At 49.0% G+C, this 18,401-nt stretch overlaps 1 protein-coding gene across 7 annotated transcripts in view; it reads left to right on the top strand.

The window, feature by feature from the left end:
- Wnk2 (WNK lysine deficient protein kinase 2) overlaps nt 1–18,401 on the top strand; it is a 109,086-nt gene that overhangs the window by 70,831 nt on the left and 19,854 nt on the right. For all 7 annotated transcript variants that reach the window (XM_040755946.1, XM_013110602.3, XM_005066324.4 and 4 more), the window contains exons 14-21: nt 272–321; nt 1,110–1,278; nt 1,347–1,463; nt 6,871–7,041; nt 7,152–7,197; nt 7,732–7,851; nt 15,951–16,771; nt 17,046–17,121. In XM_040755946.1, the coding sequence (XP_040611880.1) occupies nt 272–321; nt 1,110–1,278; nt 1,347–1,463; nt 6,871–7,041; nt 7,152–7,197; nt 7,732–7,851; nt 15,951–16,771; nt 17,046–17,121 (1,570 nt within the window). The remainder of the gene's footprint in view (nt 1–271; nt 322–1,109; nt 1,279–1,346; nt 1,464–6,870; nt 7,042–7,151; nt 7,198–7,731; nt 7,852–15,950; nt 16,772–17,045; nt 17,122–18,401) is intronic.

Below are 18,401 nucleotides of genomic sequence, written 5' to 3'. Positions count from 1 at the left end.
GATATACAGCCTGCCAAGGGCTTTCACAAACCCTGTGTGTCCTTTTAGGGGAATGATCAAAGTAGGCTAGCAGTTTGTGGAAGGCAGCGACCCTGGGTTTCGGGAATCTGCTTCCTTCTAAGCCTTTCAAGATCACCCTGCCACACACTGGGTCCCGGGCAGAGAGAGCCTCAGAGGTGGGGAGGCGGCAGCATGTTGTGCCTGGTCTCACCGAGGGGGGCGGCAGGTCAGCACAGTGTAACCCTGTTCTCTTATTCTGGATCTATTTCAGGAGCAGCTCTCACAAGACAAGCCCCCTGGACCCCCACAGAGCTGTGAGAGGTAACTGCTCCGCCTTGCCCTCAGACTGGGTGGGTGGGGTGCGCAGGCTCAGGAGCCAGCTTGGCCCAGTCCAGCACTGCCTGGCCCTTTCATTCTGATCCTGCCCTGGTTTTCCAGGACACACAACATCAGGATTTTAACAGGCGCTGCCTCCCTTTTCCAAATCTGACCCAATAGTGGCTCAGGGACCACCTTTCTGGTCTTTGTTAATCCAGGATGGATCCTGGTTCTTGTCAGCCCCTGCTGGGCTATGGGTCCTGGCACTAATTCTTGTACTAAGGACATTCCAGAAGGGGGGGGTGCATAGGCAGAGTCTCAGTGCCAAGGTCCCAGTGTCCAGGCTTCTCTTCCTGAGCTCTGGGGTGGTAATGTCACTCTTCTAGAGGTGGCTGTGAGAGGTAGCATGGATCCCATCATCCTAGAAGACTAGATGTTGTATATGTTGGAAGCTCAGTAGACTCCACAGTCCTCACAACAGCTTTGAGTTTCTGATGTCTTGTTTGCTCCCCTGGGCAAAATGAGGCATTCAGACCCATTGCACAGGCAAAAGGCCTTGAGAACTAAGGTCATACAGCCCACCCCTTGAAGCTGGCACTTCCTCCAGCCCGTGGGTGGTACAGGATGGGTACTGGGGGAAGAGTGCTCTCGGCATCCCCTGCAGGCTGGGTGCCATCTCTGCAGGTCACAGCTTCAGGCGCTTAGAATTTTACAGCCCCAAGGCCAGACTGACTAGAGTGGATTTTCTGGTAATCCAGGTATGCTGCTAACATTCTTGGTTTTTCCTTCAGCTTTGGAGGTTCTGAAGTCACCTCTGGAAGAGACCTGAGTGACAGCTGTGAAGGCACCTTTGGAGGGGGCAGGCTGGAGGGCAGGGCTGCCCGGAAACACCACCGTAGGTCCACTCGTGCACGCTCCCGGCAGGAGAGGGCCAGCCGGCCTCGGCTCACAATCCTGAATGTGAGTGGCTGTGGTTTAGGGCACATGGGTGTGAAAGCCCTCTGCAATCTGATCACGGCTTCCTGCAGGTGTGTAACACGGGGGACAAGATGGTGGAGTGTCAGCTGGAAACGCATAACCATAAGATGGTGACCTTCAAGTTTGACCTTGATGGAGATGCTCCTGATGAGATTGCCACATACATGGTAAGGCTGGGTCAGGGGACGGGCCCGCCTCCTTGAGGTCCTTAGACTCTTGTGGCAGTTAACATGTCAAGTCCAGTCCTGTGTGGAGGTGTTTGGGTAGCCTGTGGCTTAGGCCCAGAGCCTAGCAGCTGTCCCCAGAGCTGCGGGTACCCAGGTAGAACATCAGCTTCCTGCAGGTGCTTTCTGTGGGCTTCCTCCCTAGGCTCCTGTGTGAGGACAATTCAGGATGCTAGCCACACCTCTTCCTGTCCTTTAGAGAAAAATGAGGAACTTGCCAGGGGACCTGGATAAGCAAATAGAAACTGTGTCCCAGTATTTGAGGTCTTGTGGTCCCTGCAGAGTTGTCTGTCAGTCTCCCAGCTTCTGAAAGTACAGACTCAAGCCCTGAACCCCTTCCCCGATCCCAGTAGCTTTACCAGCTCCTCTACCTGGAGCCAGCCCTCCCTGCCGGCGAGAGCCCACCGGGGGCCCCTTCTTACCTGCAGACTCCTTTAATTCCTTGTCCATATTTCCACAAAGTACTGCTCTGTCCCCAGCACCCAGCCCTACCAGAAGTGAGGGACTTGGATCTCAAATTGTCTATGAAAGCGCAGTAGACCCTGGCAGGAAGAACTCCCTGACCTAACTGTGACCTCAGTGGGGCAGACATTGTCCTACAGAGGGACATTCTCTTAGATCCTCAGTCACATATGTTCATGTTTAAGAAGCTATGTTCTAGCTGGGCGGTGGTGGCGCACACCTTTAATCCCAGCACTCAGGAGGCAGAGGCAGGTGGATCTCTGTGAGTTACAGACCAACCTGGTCTACAAAGCTACAAAGAGAAACCCTGCCTGGGGCGGGGGGGTGGGGTGGGGTGGGGTGGGGGGGTGGGGGGCATGCTCTAAGGAAGCATCTGGCTTTGGGCCAGTGCTGTGACCCATCATACAAGTATATCTAGTGGGGATGGTGTATCTATGTAAGAGAATATGGAATTTAACTTAAAATAGCTTAAATAACCGCGTTGAGTAGTGGCTACTGCACAGAAATCTCAGTTAGATGTCAACAGTAAGTAGCCCTGTGGTTTGTCACCTGGCCACCAGGTCAAGGCAGGCCACAGTCCCCTCAGGGTGAGAGAAAAGATGATTCCGATGTCTGCTACCCTGGTCAGGAGGGCTGGCCAGAACAACTGCAGAAGACAGCAGAGAACAGACTTGACTCTGAACAAAGCAGGGGTGGGGGAGCAGGGCGTACAGCCAGGAGCAGGGTGAGGGTTGGGAAAGTAAGGAAAACTCAAGAGTGCCAAAGCCAGTTGGGTAGTCAGGTTGTGGGGACACTGAGCATGTGTTCTGACCACTGATGTCCAGGATGGCCGGAGAGGGTCACCTGACAGGGGACACCGAGTTGTGACCTGTTGCCTCACGCTTCAGCTGTGATGACTCCCCCATCAGGTGTACTGTACCCTAGAGCGCCCATCCACACTTCCCAGTGTTCTGGAAGTGACGTCAGATGCTCTGTAGCCAAAGGGAAACCCCTGCTGTACCCATTAACCTCCTCCTTGTGGAGGACATGTCAGAGGCCTCAGCATCAAAGCTGGAGACAAGGGGCTTCATCACACATGGTGGCCTGGGAGTTCTATCTTGATGAGTTAGTAGGACTCTTCCTCTAACTGAATTAGGCCCAAAGCAGAGGTCAAGGCCTGGGGAAGAGTATAGGAGATGCCTGAATGTGGTTTGGTCAGGGAGGGACCCTTGCACAAAGTATCTGGGTGGTTTCTCAAAAGGTCCTCCATCTAATATCAAGCTTTTGAGGCCACACACCTCTCCTCACCTTCGTGTGTGTTTATTTCACTTAGATTCATTACAAAATAACATGCAACGAGGACTCATTTGTTGAATTTCATATTAGAGTTACCTTCACTTGAGAAAACTGTAAAGACAGACTATCATAAGACTTTAAAAGACACCCCACCAAACAGGTGTACATGTGACAAATCAGTGTATGAAAAGATCCCTCAGTTCTTGACAAAGGTAACGTAAGCAAGGCTGGGTTTGCTTTGGCTCACATTTCTTGGGTACCGTACACCTGATGGGGAAGTCATCACAACCGAAGCATGAGGCAGCTAACACTGTGTCTCCCGTCAAAAAATAGAAATGAGAGTCAGTTCTCCGCTTCCTCCTTTTAACTCAGTCCAGTACCCAGGCCATTGCTAGGTGGCGCTGCCCACAGTTAGGGCAGGTTTTCTCAAGACAAGTGTCATGTAACTTCATATGCTGTCACGTGAACTTTTCCTGGGGAGACAATGAACAGATATCTACATACCTCAGATAGGGCACCAACAACAGACCAAAGGAAAGATCCCACCCAAGGCTAGTTTGGCAAACTGAGGGGTGTACTGGGCATGCTTCCAGAATGGGTGACCCCCAAATAGCCACATCACTAAAAGCTTCCCCGTGGCTGCAGAGATGGACTCACCCTCCTAGCCTTATACCAGCACCTCCCAAGGGCATGTACTTGGGGAGGGGCGGTGCAGCAGGCTGAGTGGTCAGAATCTCAGCTGAGGTTCTCATGCCCTCCGGCAGCGGTCAGATTGAGAGTCTTGTGTGGGTGGTCACAGCTGCTCCTGTTTGTTAAGATGTGTGGAAGGACAGCATCCCACAACATGTACACTGGGTGTGCAGACCAGGAGACAACCTTAGGTGCCTTGGGCACCTCCTCAGCAGTGGAATTACAAGGATCGCACCACATCTGGTTCTTTCAGTGTGGGTCCTGGAATCAAATCCAGGTCTTTGTACTTGCAGGGCAAGAACATTTCTAGACAGAGCTATAGAAGCGTAATGAGAATGTAAATGCCCATGAAGTGGTCCCCCAGCCTCTTTCTGCCTTGCTGTCCAATTACCCTGTTTCTGCAGTTCCCCTTCTTGCTGTCACAACACAGTGGTTAGGTACTATGTGTACACATGCTCGTGTCCACTTGTTTTCAGTAGCTTGCTCTCTGTCTCTGTCTCTCTCTTACTCTGTGTGTGTGTGTGTGTGTGTGTGTGTGTGTGTGTGTGTATGTCAACATACACATTTCTCCAGCACACACACATGCAAAGCCCCCTGCACAGTTTCTCAGTTATTTTGTTGAGCTTTGTAAACCATGCATCATTTTTGGTCTCAGGTTCCCTAGATGTCCTGACCCTGATCCTCCTTTCATTCTATGTTTTTTTTTTCCTCTTACAAATTGTGTAAAGGATTGAATCACACATTTTAAAGCAAAGTTATCTGAAAGCTTTCCCCCAACTAAGGATGTAAGTGCACAGACAGTCTGTGTGTAGTCCCTGCTTCCTGATGGCCCTCTGCCTTGCTCCTGCCGCTGCTTCAGGGCTGGAGGCATCAAGAGACTCCAGGGGAGGTGTAGATGTGTTAGTTACTTGTCTCACTGCCGTGACAACACAAGGAAGGACGTGTTCGATTTAGCTCACAGCATGGTAGGGGGAAGGCCATGGCAACAGGAACTTGACACATGGCACCCACAGTCAGGAAGCAGAGAGAGATGAATGCTGGTGCCCAGCCAGCTTTTTCCTTTGTATTCCATCTGGGACTCCTGTCCATGGTCTTGCCTCCCTCATTTAGGGTGAGTCTTCCCACCTCGGTGACTCTAGGGTAGAAACTCCATCATAAACATGCCCAGAGGTTTGTCTTATGGGTGACTCCAGGCCCTTTGACTAGATAATATTAATCACCGCAGGTGTTATTCAGACAGGCTTTGCCCCGTCTGGGGCTGTCTTACCACCTGAGGGATGCCCCATGGCTTGGGTCGTGGGCTCCTTAACCTTGTAAAGAGGAAACCAGATGTTTGAATTAACTTTGCTCTGACTTAAGTTTATACTTGAACCCTGAAGTTTTAGGTTTTTCTGTTTTATTTTAAATTTATTTTTGATCTCTTTAATTTCTTTTTCTAAAGAAGAAACAAGTCCTATCGGGAAGCTGTAGGGGGCTTTTGTTTAGCTCTGCTCGGGTTAGCATACTTCATATGCTCTTGCATGCCTCAGCCGGTGTCACACACCTAGGTGCTCTGACGACAGTCATTGCACTCCATCCTCAGGCAGCTCTGTACTTACAGGCTGCCAGCCACACTCAGGGCAGCTAGGAGGGCAACCGCAGCCTCATCTGGGAGAGTAACTGTGCTCCCAGGGGTATTATCTGGGTGGCTGGAGGAATTCTGCTCTTCAGCCATCTTGTAGGAGCTACAGGTCCATCCACAGAGGATGGATGGTTCAGGCGTATGTGAGGCTACACATCTGTATGGATGGGAAGAAATACTGTGGTTAGGAAGGGCAGATGCTGGATACCCCTAGGAAAGAGGACAGCTGACTTCTAGAGCTCTTTGTTCAGAGAGTCCTGAAGTAGCCAAGATACAGTGGACCAAAGTCACCCACAGGAGCATTAAGGACAGTGACTGGTGAGCCCAGCCCGGAGGCCTGTGTTACCGAGACTATGATGTAAGCCTTTTAGTCATCCCATACCCCAGGCCTGGGCTGTTCTTGTTGTCCCCTCTGCTCCTTGGCCATGAGGAGCCAGCCAATGGAGGCATTATCCCGGACTCAGTCCTGACCTGCCAGGGGGACAGTTTCTGACAAGAGTGAGTGGATGCTAGACTGTGCTTAGCCACCAAGGTGCAAGACCATTAGCTAGAGAGATTGTGATGTTGTTGTTCTTAGTGGGACAGCAGCAAGGCTAGGACCCAGACATCTGCCTAGAGTGTCAATTCAGCTGAGTCCAGCTTAGCCAACTTTGAAAGAGCTGTCTGGATTTAGCATTTAGAAGAGCCATGTGGCTGTAGAGCAAGAGCTCTGTGAAGATGACTTGTGAGGAAGGTAAATTGGAAAGATCTCTGGGCAACCAGCAATGTGGTGCACGCCTTTAATCTCAGCACTTAGGAGACAGAGGCAGGGCATCTGTGTGAGTTAGAGGCCAGCCTGGTCTACATAATGAGTTCCAGGACAGCCAAGGCTACTCAGTGAGACCCTGTCTTAAAATAAGTAATAATAATTATTATTATTCTAGGGAAAATAGGTGTGGCTCATTGTCTAGTGCTTGTGTCCCAATTAGGCCCTCTCCTCTAGACCCAGCACTAATGTACCTATGTTTCTCAGAGATCGTTGGGCTAGCCTGGGTTTCCATGAGCAGCTCTTATTCCAGGAAAGCAGTGCCGCATGGCGCTATCTGGTTGTGTGGGATAGCATTTTCAGCCTCAACAGCGTTCTTTTGCCTCTGCGACCATGAACTTTCTCCCTTGGCTGTTCAGCTCTGACCAGGGGACACAACCTTTGTCATCTCTTCCCTTAGGACCTAGGGCAGGATAGGTATGCGTATCCCTGATAGAGCCGCCATGCAGCCATGGTCTACAGAAGGTTGTCACCAGCAATCCCATGTCCCTTTGCAGGTAGAGCATGACTTCATCCTGCCTGCCGAGCGAGAGACATTCATTGAACAGATGAAGGATGTCATGGACAAGGCGGAAGACATGCTCAGCGAGGACACGGATGCTGATCATGGTTCTGATACAGGGACCAGCCCTCCACACCTGGGTACCTGTGGTCTGGCCACAGGGGAGGTAAGATCCCAGGTCCCCAGGGCATGCTGGTAGATGCAGCAGGCAGGAGGCTCAGAAAAAAGCTCTCAGTGAGCATGGCTGCTAACCTGCAATACCTTTCCCTCATGTAGGAGAACGGACAGTCCCAAGCCAATGCCCCTGTCTATCAGCAGAATGGTAAGTCTGTCCCTACAGCTATACCTGGCAGAATAGCCAGCCTTAGGGAATACTGTTTGCCTGCACCCTCTGTGCCCTAAAGCAGGCATTTGAGCATAGCAGCAAGGACTTTGGCCGCTGCACCACGATTGTGGGAGTGATGATGAGGCTCTCTCTGCTGGTAATGGCTACCCAGTCCCAACAGCCACTCGCCACTCTTCCTTCAAGGCTGGTGCTACAGCCCAAGAACTGAATCAGGCTCTTCTGAGAGTCTGAAGCTTCCGGTGAGGTTCCCTGGACCAGGTGCCCACCCTATGCCCTTATGGTTGAGAAGAGCCAATGGAAGCCCTTCCTGAAGGCCTCCTTATCAAGGGGCCTGGAGGCCACCTGAGTCATGGAAGGAAGCTGTTTAGGATTATAAGTGAGAGCTTGAACCTCCTGGCCACTCCTGCTGGAGAAAACTCCACAGGTGGAATGAACTTCCGGGAGTTCTTCATGGGGTCTGGCTAGAGGCATTGGCTCCCTCTCAGCACCTCTGTATGCTCTGTCTCTCAGTCTTGCACACGGGGAAGAGGTGGTTTATCATCTGTCCAGTGGCTGAACACCCAGCAACAGACACTTCCGAATCATCACCCCCACTTCCTCCAAGCTCTTTGCAGCCAGAAGCCAGCCAAGGTAGGAGTACACAGAGCCCAGATCCCCTTCTGTAGCTTCCTAGAAGCTTCTGTCTGTGCAGCCCTGTGCTAGGATATGTTGGGTACCTGGCATCATGCAAGGGGCTGCTGCCACCCCATACTGTCATTCCAAAGCTCAGCGCAGCTGACAGGGTCATGTTACCATTACCACCTGTTTTTTTTTTGTTTGTTTGTTTGTTTGTTTGTTTTTGTTTTTCTGGATCAGCCACCAGACAGTATGGACTTGAGCTGGCCTTACTATCTTAACCACTTAGGTGATGGTGTGCTGATGGGCTCTGGGCCTTTCCTCCCTGTCTTTCTCCTCTGGCAGCACACCCATGGTGAACAGGCTCTCTGAACCCTACTTTGCATGGGGAGGTGGGATCCTGAGACCACCTGATTTTCTCAGTTGTCACGTGGATGGTGGTGCTACTAGTCTGTTCCTGAGACTGCCTGCATCTATCCCCACAGATGCCTGTAAATTTACCCTTCTGCGTTGTCGGTTAAGTCTTGAGTTTTAGAAGGATCAACTAGTCATTGGAACAAACTTAAGGTTTAATTCCGCCAGGTGTTGGTGGCGCACACCTTTAATCCCAGCACACAGGAGGCAGAGTCAGGAGGATCTCTGTGAGTTTGAGGCCAGCCTGGTCTACACAATGAGTTCTAGGACAGGCTCCAAAGCTACACAGAAAAACCCTATCTCACAAAGCAAACAAACAAAAAAGGTTTAATTCCTCATCACTTGTCAAGGAAGAGTTGATCATTAAAAAGAGTTTGATGGGTTTCCATCATGCTACATTTATGAAAAGGATATGTAAGTTGGTTGGTTCTTTCTCCTTATCCCATGTGTCCAGTGAATTCCTTCATACTTTTGGAGATTTGTTACCCTTGGGAGAAGGTCGTCTTAATAGTAAAACCCAGTAGGTGTGTTCTGGCCAGGGGGATGGGCTCAGCCTAGCCTGAGAAGCCAGGGGCCATTGACCTTACCTAGGAGGCTTACTTTCAAAACAAGGGACCCTTCACACATTCCATCTTCCTGGTCCAAGGAAAACCCTGTCACATAGCAGGTAAATTTCAGTGTGCCATAGATTAGAAGGACTGTGGAGTGCACAGCATGGTGTGTCATTAATGGGCAGTGACGTGGGACTAAGAGCACAGCATTAAGCCCTGACCCTTCATCTACGTGCTCAACGACCCTGGAAACCATTCACAGCAAGTTGTACATGGTGGGGGTCTTTAGTGGAGAAGTGGGTGACATGTGTTTTCATTTGAATTAACTATCCACAGAGAAAGACCAAAAACCTTGATGAGTTAGGAAAATTACACTTTGAAGACACTGGAAATCTGATCCTAGTTAGTAATTATCAGACCCTAGTTATAAACCAGACACAAGACCACTCTTGGTCCCTTTGCCACTGAGAGCATCTCCCAGTCCGAGTGTCCGAGTGAGGTTGCAACTGCCACACTGGAGAGAAAAGTCCAGGCACTCTGTGACCCTGCTGCAGCTGTGTCCCAGTGAGGGCAGGGCCTGCTGGCAGAGGCAGACCTGCAGAGAGGAACCCGGGTGTCTAGGGAAATCTGTGGGACAGCAGCAAGTTATGGGGGCCTGCAGCTGGCTGAACCTTGAGAGCCCTGGAGCTTCAGAAGCACACACCTGAAGCCTGCTGATTTGCCTAAGTTATCTACTACCTGACTCAGCTTGGCACAGCCATAAAGTTGACTGGTTTCTGACCATAGTTCAGAGCAGGAAGTACAAGGGAACGGAGAATACCAGAAAGGCACAAAATGGGAGAATAAGCCAAACTCTTTGATGCACCCTCAGCTGGTGTGTATATGTAAACAGGCAATTCCCCAGTTGGCATATAAAACTGGGAACTAAGCTAAGGGATAAACCCACCCAGGTTCTTGACTGACCTCTAAGTGACTGTACCAGTTTCAAATAGATTAGTCCTGCAAAAGTATTGAAAATTGAACCAACTTGTAACCATAGCCCATAGAAGGTAGACTGCAATTTTCAGGATACTACTCCTGGTCATGTTGACCATCTGCTAAAGCAAAAATACCAGCATTCACTGTAATAGCCAAAAAAAATTTAAGGTTTCACATGTTACTCAAGATATTGAAAGTAGAACCAAAATTACTTGGCAAGTAGAAACCTAGGAAATGTCAGCTTCATGGAAAAAGCCAACCTGCCCAGTAACAAAGTGACACAGATGTTGTCTGATCCAGCAGCTCAAAGCAGCCATTATAAATGTATCTGAACAATCACAAACATTCTTGAAATAAATCTTATGTAGAAGGTGTCAGGGAAAAGCAGATACAGAAAAGAACAAATGGCATGCAAGTTTTAACATTAAAGATTGAAATATCCAAATTATCTGACTGGAACACAGAGAAGTAAGGTAAAGTAGCAGAGTTTCCAGGACCTGCCAAAGCATCTGACATCGTGCCAGAGTTCAGGAGACAAAAGGGTATAGAAGAAAGATGTAGAGCACAGAGATTTTTCCAGAGGCAGAGCCTGGATTAATTCAGGAAGCTAAGCAAACCCCAAGCAGGTAAGAGTGGAGAAAACCATGCCTGAATATAGCACCAGTCTACTGGAAACTAAACAGAAAAAAAGTGAAGGCCGCCAGCAAAATGTTGCCTGAAGGAAGGGTATTATATGCATATAGCTGCAGATTCTTAGCAGAATCCATGATGTCCAGAAGCAAGCTGACAACATTTGCAAGATAGTGATGACCAAGCTCCGCCTTCAGAGACAATGCCCCATAGAAACAGAGATACAATGTTGCCATTTTCAAATAAAGATGTCTAGGAGAATTTGCTGCCAGTGCACCTACTCTGCAAGATTCGGGATCCTCAAACAGAAGGGAGACAATCCCAGTCAGTACTGTCAGGACAAAGGAAGAACAGCCTGTGGTGGGGCGGGACACAGCTGCAAGGCCGGCAAAGGGAGCTGCCTGTTTGTAAGGCTTCTGCTTTCCAGCTGAGGTGGCTCTGAGTGAGGTGTGTGTTCCAACTAAGTCTGAGGAGACTGGAAAGCGGAGTGCGTGCTTTGGAATCCCTAGCACAACCATTAAAAGAATTGTTCAAAAATATGTACTCAAAATCCTAATAGATAAAATCAAACAAGAGAATCAGGTAACCCAGAAGAGAAAATGGAGATAAACAGTCTTAAAAAAAGAGAGAGAACAATAAAATGATAGACTTTACCATGTCCCAATGAAATGACAGTGTTGATAAAAACGGGATAAGAAACCCAACATGAATTAAATAGATGTGTCTACTAGAAACTTACAATGTGTTATGTAAACAGGTAAATGAGGGCTGGAGCGATGGCTCAGTGGTTAGGAGCACTTGCTGCTCTTGCAGAGGACCCTGACTTGGTCCTCAGTACCCACGCAGTGACTCACAACTGCCCGTAACTTCAGTTCCAGGAGATCCAACACCCTCGTTTGGCCTCCACAGGCAGCAGGCATGTGTATTGAGGTTCATATATATGTTACATGTGAGCAAACACTCACAAAAGTATACTTAAAAAAATAATTCAAAAAAACAAACGAGGGTGTGTGGTTGAAGATAAACTCTGTGGACACACCTCAAAAGATTGCTAGAGTTACTTTTTTAACTTCAAACAAAACAGACTTCCAAGCAAACAAAATTATGAGTGTTTAAAAGTCATGTTCCACATTCATTAAAAGTTCGCTTTTCAAAAACACATTTAGAGCCCTAAACATGAGTGTATCTGGTAAAAGAACTTTAAACCTAAAGAACTAGGCCTAGCATGGTAACACAAGCTTGCAATCCCAGCTCTGGGAGTCTGAGGCAGATCACCAGTTTGAAGCCAGCCTAGGTTACATATAGTAAGTAGTACAACCCTACTTTAAAAAAAAATCAAAATAATAAACTATTGCAGAAAAAAAGTAGAAACAGACAATCTGCAACTGTAGTGGAAACCTCTATGCTCCTCTCTCAGGAAGAGAAAAACAAGCCACAATAGCCAGCTGGACCTACTTGACATTTGTAGACCATTCTGCATGGGTATTACTATTACTCTTAGAGCAATTACCCTGAGTTATAAAAAAAATCAACATTGTACTGACTCCAGTCTCTGATACAATGTAACCAAGAGTTGAATGACAGGTCATGTTGTCTGTGGTAGAAAAAAAAAAATAGTCCTAAGGAGAGTCAGAACATTTTCAATGAACTCAAGAATATAGCATTAAACTTTATGAGATGTGGCTAAAGTTGCAAGGAAATAAAAAGTTAACAACATAACTTACCTTGAGAATAAATCCAAAGACAGTGAAACCAGGAAAATAAAGAGCAGAAGCAAGCAACATTTTAAAATGGACAGATAAGTAAAACAGATAAAACTAATAAAGATGAAAACTGGTTCTTTGGGGGAAAAAATCACTAAAATTATAAACCTCTAGTAAAACTGACCAAAAAAAAAAAAAAGGCATAAAGTATCAATTCCAGGACTAAAAGAACATAGATAAAGGTTAAAGGGTACTGTTGGAGACAATGAGCAAGCCTAGAGATGTAGACTAAACAAATGAAAAGGACTAGTTAATTCTGCAAAATTCACTAACTGCTGAAACTCACCTACTGTGGAAAAGATGTACCACCCCAGATCTATTAGAAAGAAAGAATCTGCCTGGCAGTGGTGCTGCACACCTTTAATCCCAGCACTCGGGAAGCAGAGGCAGGCAGATCTCAGTGAGTTCAAGGCCAGCCTGGTCTACAGAGCGAGTGCCAGGACATCCAGGACTGTTACACAGAGAAATCTTGTCTGGAAAAACCTAGAGGGAGGGAGGGAGGGAGGGAGGGAGGGAGGGAGGGAGGGAGGGAGGGAGAGAGGAGAGAGGGAGAATCTACAGGTCAAATCTCCCCCAAAGATTTCTCAAACCCAGGCAGACCTCCCTGCTCTCCCCCCAGTAACAAGATCTAACACTGGTTCTGTAAAATCTCTTCAAGAAATGCAAAAGGGACTAACCTTTCCCAGGTCACTGAACAGGCCAGCCTCACCCTTGTTTCTTTTACAAACTTGAGAAATGGTTCCTGCTTTCAGTCTGGGTCGTCTTTTCAATGAGGATGTTGAATAATGACTCATTCATAGACCAAAAAGTAAACTTTGGCCTTAAGCCTCACATCACACACAAAAAGTTAATTATAAATCAAATATAAAATATTTAATTTTCTGTGTGATGTCTTTTCTGGCAAGTTTATTTTTTTATTTAAATTTTTAAAAATCTATGAAGTGCAAAGTCGTGTGACTTGTAGAAGACAGCAGAGGAAGTCTCTCTTTCTCCAGGATTTCTCAGCTCAGCGCTTGTCTGACATGCCAAGAGTCCTGGTTCCAACCTCCAGGACGGCATGTACCAGGCAGGTGTAGTGATGCCCCCTGTAATCCTCAGCCTGCAGAAACAAGGAGTAAGAAGTTCAAGGCCATTCTCAGCTACATAGCGAGTTCAAGACCAGCCTGAGACCCCATCTCAGAAGAAGAAGAAGAAGAGAGAGACAGACAGACAGACAGACATTGTCAAAAGTAAAACCTTTTACTCTAAATGAGGAAACACACAAACCAGAGGGAAGAGCCCAGTAGCGCATACAACCAGCAGTGATTCCCGCCCAGTGGACATGAAGCGTTCTTACAGAGGAAAAGGCAGACTAGAGCAGCTCAGTTGATGGGCAGGTATGTCATAGGAGATGCTGGGTGGCTTGCACTGAGGAGGGCAGTCACATTAGTCACACGAAAATACAGTTGGAAAATGCACAAAGGATGTTAACTCAGTGAGTATACATGCTTGCCACTGAACCCAATGACCCAAGTTAGATCCTGAACCTGCGTGGCCGGTGGAGAAAACCGACTTCTACAAAGTTTCTTCTGATTTCCACTCTCGTCCCATGGCATGTGTGCGTGCTCACAAACAGATATAAGAGCAAAACAAGAAGGCTGAAAGTGTTGGCAAGAATGTGGAGAAATGGGAAGTCATCTGTACAATTTGTGAGAATGTAAATCAGTACAGATACTATAGGAAGCAGCATGCAGGTTCCTCAAGAAGTCAAAAGTAGAACTGCTACATGATTCAGCAGTCCCATATCTGGGTGTGTTCAAGGGAATTGAAAGCAAATTCTGGAAGAAATATCTGTTCTTCCGTATTCATGCAGCATCATTTGTAGTAGTCAAAGACGTGGAAACAAATGGAATGTCAACGGATGATTGGATAAAGAGAATGTGTATACCCATTAGACTGCTTTTGAGACATTAAAAGGGAAATCCTGCCATTGGCAACAACATGAATGTGCCTGGGTGTGATGTTGAATGAAATAAGCCATTCACAGAAGCCCAAGTACCGTGCACCTCTACTTGTAGGAGGTGTCTGTATGGTCAGAATCAGAGAGTAAAGGGGAGATTGACAGGGCAGACAGTGGCTATGCAGGTCTAAGGTTTCATTTGGTTATGCAAGCCAGTGCCGTGCCGTGCATTTGGGTATTTAAAAGGGTTGGTTTCATGTTAAGTTACCATAATCAGAAGTAAGGCCTTTCCCGCTCATGAGCATTCACAGATTGCCGTAGGAGGGACAACCCCACTTTGGAGTGTCTTACCTACCTCTATTGAAGCCTAGAGGTTCTCTTTGGCCAGCAGCATCTCTGGTGTGCACCTAGCTGGACAAGGGCACCTCTCTACCACCCCTCATGGATCAAAGAACATTCCAGACCATGGAAAGTGTGCTCTTTAGAAGACATGCCAGTGCCATCATGACAACAGGAGGGAGAACTTGTCGGTTATTGCCCTTTGGTGGGATAAGGATGGCAGATATGCATGGGTCTGGGCACGGGAGATGGACTTTGGATCCTGGTAACTCCTACTGCCTTTTTATGGTTTTCATTGTGTGCGCACGCCCACATGTGTGTGCATGTGTGTCTGTGTGTGTGCCATGTGCATATGTGTGTGCCTTTGTGTATGTGCGTGTGTGTGTGTGTGTGCATGTGCATATGTGTGTGCCTTTGTGTATGTGCATGTGAGTGTGTGTGTGTGTGTGTGTGTGCGCCCACGCATGTGTGTACATGAGACTATGTGGGTGTTGCACATGTCCATGTGGGAGTCCCCATGTCCGTGTGTGGAGGCTGGAGGTTGATGATGGGAGTCTTCCTTGGTTGCTCCCTGCTTTCTTTTCCTTTCCTTCCCTTCCCTTCTGTTTTCCTTTCAAGGCATCCATCTAATTTTTTGAGAAAGGGTCTCTCATTGAACCTGGGACTTCCCTATTTGGCTAGGCTGGTTGCCTAGTGAGCTCCAGAGATCGGCCTGTCTCCCCACACCCCCAGTGGGTTTATAGGTGCATGCCACCGTGCTCGCTTCTGGGTAGATGGTGGGGATCTAAACTCAGCCCTTATGCCTGTGTGGCCAGCACTTCATCCATGGGCCGGCTCCTTAGCCCCAGTCTTGTATATTATGTTCCTGTCTGTAAAAGGACACAGGGCTTCTTTGTGGAAAGTGAGGAATGATGAGCTCCAAACCCATGAGGGTTTGAGACATACCACACCCTGTGTCCTCCCTATGACCGCCTTTAAAGCCTTGGGTGCTCTAGCAGGACACAGTTGGACTGTGTCTTTATGCGATTCCCTAGGTCCTTCACTCCCAGGATTCATTGCTGATTCTATGTTCTGAATGCACCAAACTCTGGGCATCTGATGGATTGGAAGGTTCTGGGCTCCTCCTTGCTCTGAGGCGTGGATGTAAATATAGCTCACTGCTTCCCTCAACACCATCACTTTTGTAAACTCATGTTCAAGTTTTGTCCAGCATAGACAGTGTGGACAGATAGGTGGTAGAGAAAAGGCCATGCCAGGTGGTGGGAAAGGGTTGGTATGGAGCCATAGGCTACTCTGTAGGAGCGGAAGTCCATAGGTGGCAACCATCCCTTGGGAGCTGATGGCAATGGTCATGACCAGACTGAGTGGCAGACTGGAACCTGGCCTCTTGGAGGAACAAAGATGAGTTTGCAGGTGCCCTAGCCAGGTACTCAGTGTAGACAGGGAAGGACTGTTGAAGACCAGGGTAAGTGATGCCAATCATTCCCTTTTTTCTTCTAGACCCAGCGCCCTATCCAGACCAGCTGTCCTTGAAGGACAGACCTAGTTTCGCAGCTGCTCAGCAGCTCCTGAGCCAGGCAGGCCCCAGCAGCCCTCCTGGTGGAGCATCAGCCCCCTTGGCCCCATCTTCCCCTCCTGTGACTACTGTAATCGCGACAGCACCAGCCACCAGCACCGTGCCAGAGTCAGCATCAGGGACTGCCATGCAGGCAGGGGGTCCAGGGACCCATCAAGGACCAGCCAGTATCCATGAGACCCTCCAGCCACTGGTCGAGACTCACCATACCCAGTGTGCTGCCCAGCCCCTCAGTACTGGCCAAAGACCTTGCACTCCAGCTCCAGAAGCCTCTCGCTGCTCCACAGCTCTGGGGGAGCTCATCTCAGCCAGGGAGGTCAGCACGCTAGGGGAGCCCCTGCCTGCTTCAGTGCCAGAGCCCAGCCCTCCCACTGGGGCTACACAGCCTGTGCCGGGTCAGCCACCACTCCCACTGCCCATCACCGTGGGAGCTATCAGCCTGGCAGCTCCCCAGCTCCCCAGCCCCCCACTGGGGCCTACTGCTCCCCCACCACCACCCTCAGCCTTGGAATCAGATGGGGAAGGGCCACCTCCTAGGGTGGGCTTTGTGGACAACACCATCAAGAGCCTGGATGAGAAACTGCGGACTCTGCTCTACCAGGAGCATGTACCTACCTCCTCAGCCTCAGCTGGGACTCCCATGGAGGCAGGCGATAGAGACTTCACCTTGGAGCCCCTGCGAGGAGACCTGCCCTCAGCTTTGAGTGACAGGACCCCAAACCTGACCCAGCAGGTCCAGCCCTCAGTGAGTAACTCAACTCACCCCACTTTGCACTCCCTGGCCATAGCTGGAGGTGGGCAGGCATCCCAGCTATGCAGGGCCTGGCTGGCTCTTAGTGGCACAGCCGTGGTGTGTGGTGCCAGGTGACTAAGCTCAGTTTGTTCATGTGGAGGGCAGGCTAGGGACAGTCCCAGCCGTAGAGGGGTCACAAGTCAGTGACTTAGGGTTTAGTTGCTAAGATGTTGATGAGCCAAGCTCACATTTCTCCCCCTTTTGCTTCTTCTTTATCTTCTTCCAGTTGGAAAAGTCAGAAACGGCCCCTGCAGGATGGGCCCTGGCCCAGAGGGAGCAGGGAGCATCTTCTCCAATGACAGGTAACGCCTCAAGGTCAAGGTGGGTTCAGGTTACACTCTGCAGGCGCCACGATCCTCCTGGAGCCTTTGTATCCTCCTGCTTCCAGGGATGCAATAGCCCACCGAGTTTCAGAGGGTACTGCTCTCACAATCCAAAGAGAAAGTCATGTCTGGTAACATGAAAGCTAGAATTAGGGAGTGGGGTGCCAGGGCCTTGTAGGAAACATCTAGGCCTCCAGCTCCCTGCTGACTAGGCAGCTGAAGAGGTAGAGTGGTCCCAGACCCTGCTGCGTTCCTCTGCTGCCCCAGCAGCTGTGCACCTTTGGGGAAACTCTTGCTTCATTCATGTGTTTCTGTGGTGTATGTAGAGGTCAGAGGATAACCTAAAGCAGCTGGTTCCCTCCTCCCACGAGGAGGATCTTGGGAATTAAACTTAAGCCATCAGACTTGGTGGCAAGTATCTTAACCCACTGAACTATCTCACCAGCCTTTTTTTTTCTTTTGAGTTAGCTGTGTAGCCCAAGCTAGCCTTGAACTTGCATTGATTCCTGCCTCAGCTATCCAATCAAGTTGCCGAGGTCACATGGTTCTTGGTTCGTTACCAAACATTTGAGTCTCCACCCTAGGGGTCTGCTCTACCTTCTGAGGTGCTAGGCTTCCTCAGCTGGGTTTCTTAGGGACTGGCAAGATAAGAGTTATTGTCAGTAGCAGGTTGGCCCCTCAGGTCTAAGCTGCCTTCACAGTAGAGGTGCAGTCCAGCTCCACCTGGTGGACCCAAGGGGCAGAGGCAGTGCTTCTGTTGCCCCTAACCCAGTGCCAGCCTCAAGCGGAAATCAGCATCCCAGGTCTTTCATAGAAGAGGTAACAGAGCTTCTGTGTCCTATATATAAGGGGTGTCACCTCCAGTCACAAATCCACATGCTTCTCAATGTTCAGAAGTCATGGTAGGCAGTAGAGGGATTGTTCCAGAAGGCTGACTCATGATCCAAGTCCAAACAGGTGAACTTTGTAACAGGCACAGAAATAGGAGGAATGTCGTTGGTAGTGAGCCCTGTCACTGGAGGTGTGCAAAGACAAGAAGGGGATTAAGTGCTGCCTACAAGTTGGGGACATGTAGTAGAGACTGGATTCAGGTCTCCCGAGGAATGTGAGGATCTTATATTAGAGTACACAAAGTACACTTGTGTGAGTCCGCGTGTTCATGTGTGGTTCTGTGTTGGTGTGTGGTAGCTCCCCAGTTCGTCTGGAGCCTTCATTGACATCTGTGCAAACCTACCCACCCCCCAGCATGTGGCCCAGCT

Source organism: Mesocricetus auratus, unplaced genomic scaffold, assembly GCF_017639785.1.
Source record: "Mesocricetus auratus isolate SY011 unplaced genomic scaffold, BCM_Maur_2.0 Super-Scaffold_100013, whole genome shotgun sequence".
Classification (NCBI taxonomy): Eukaryota; Metazoa; Chordata; class Mammalia; order Rodentia; family Cricetidae; genus Mesocricetus; species Mesocricetus auratus.
This window is presented reverse-complemented; position numbering and strand designations above follow the sequence as displayed.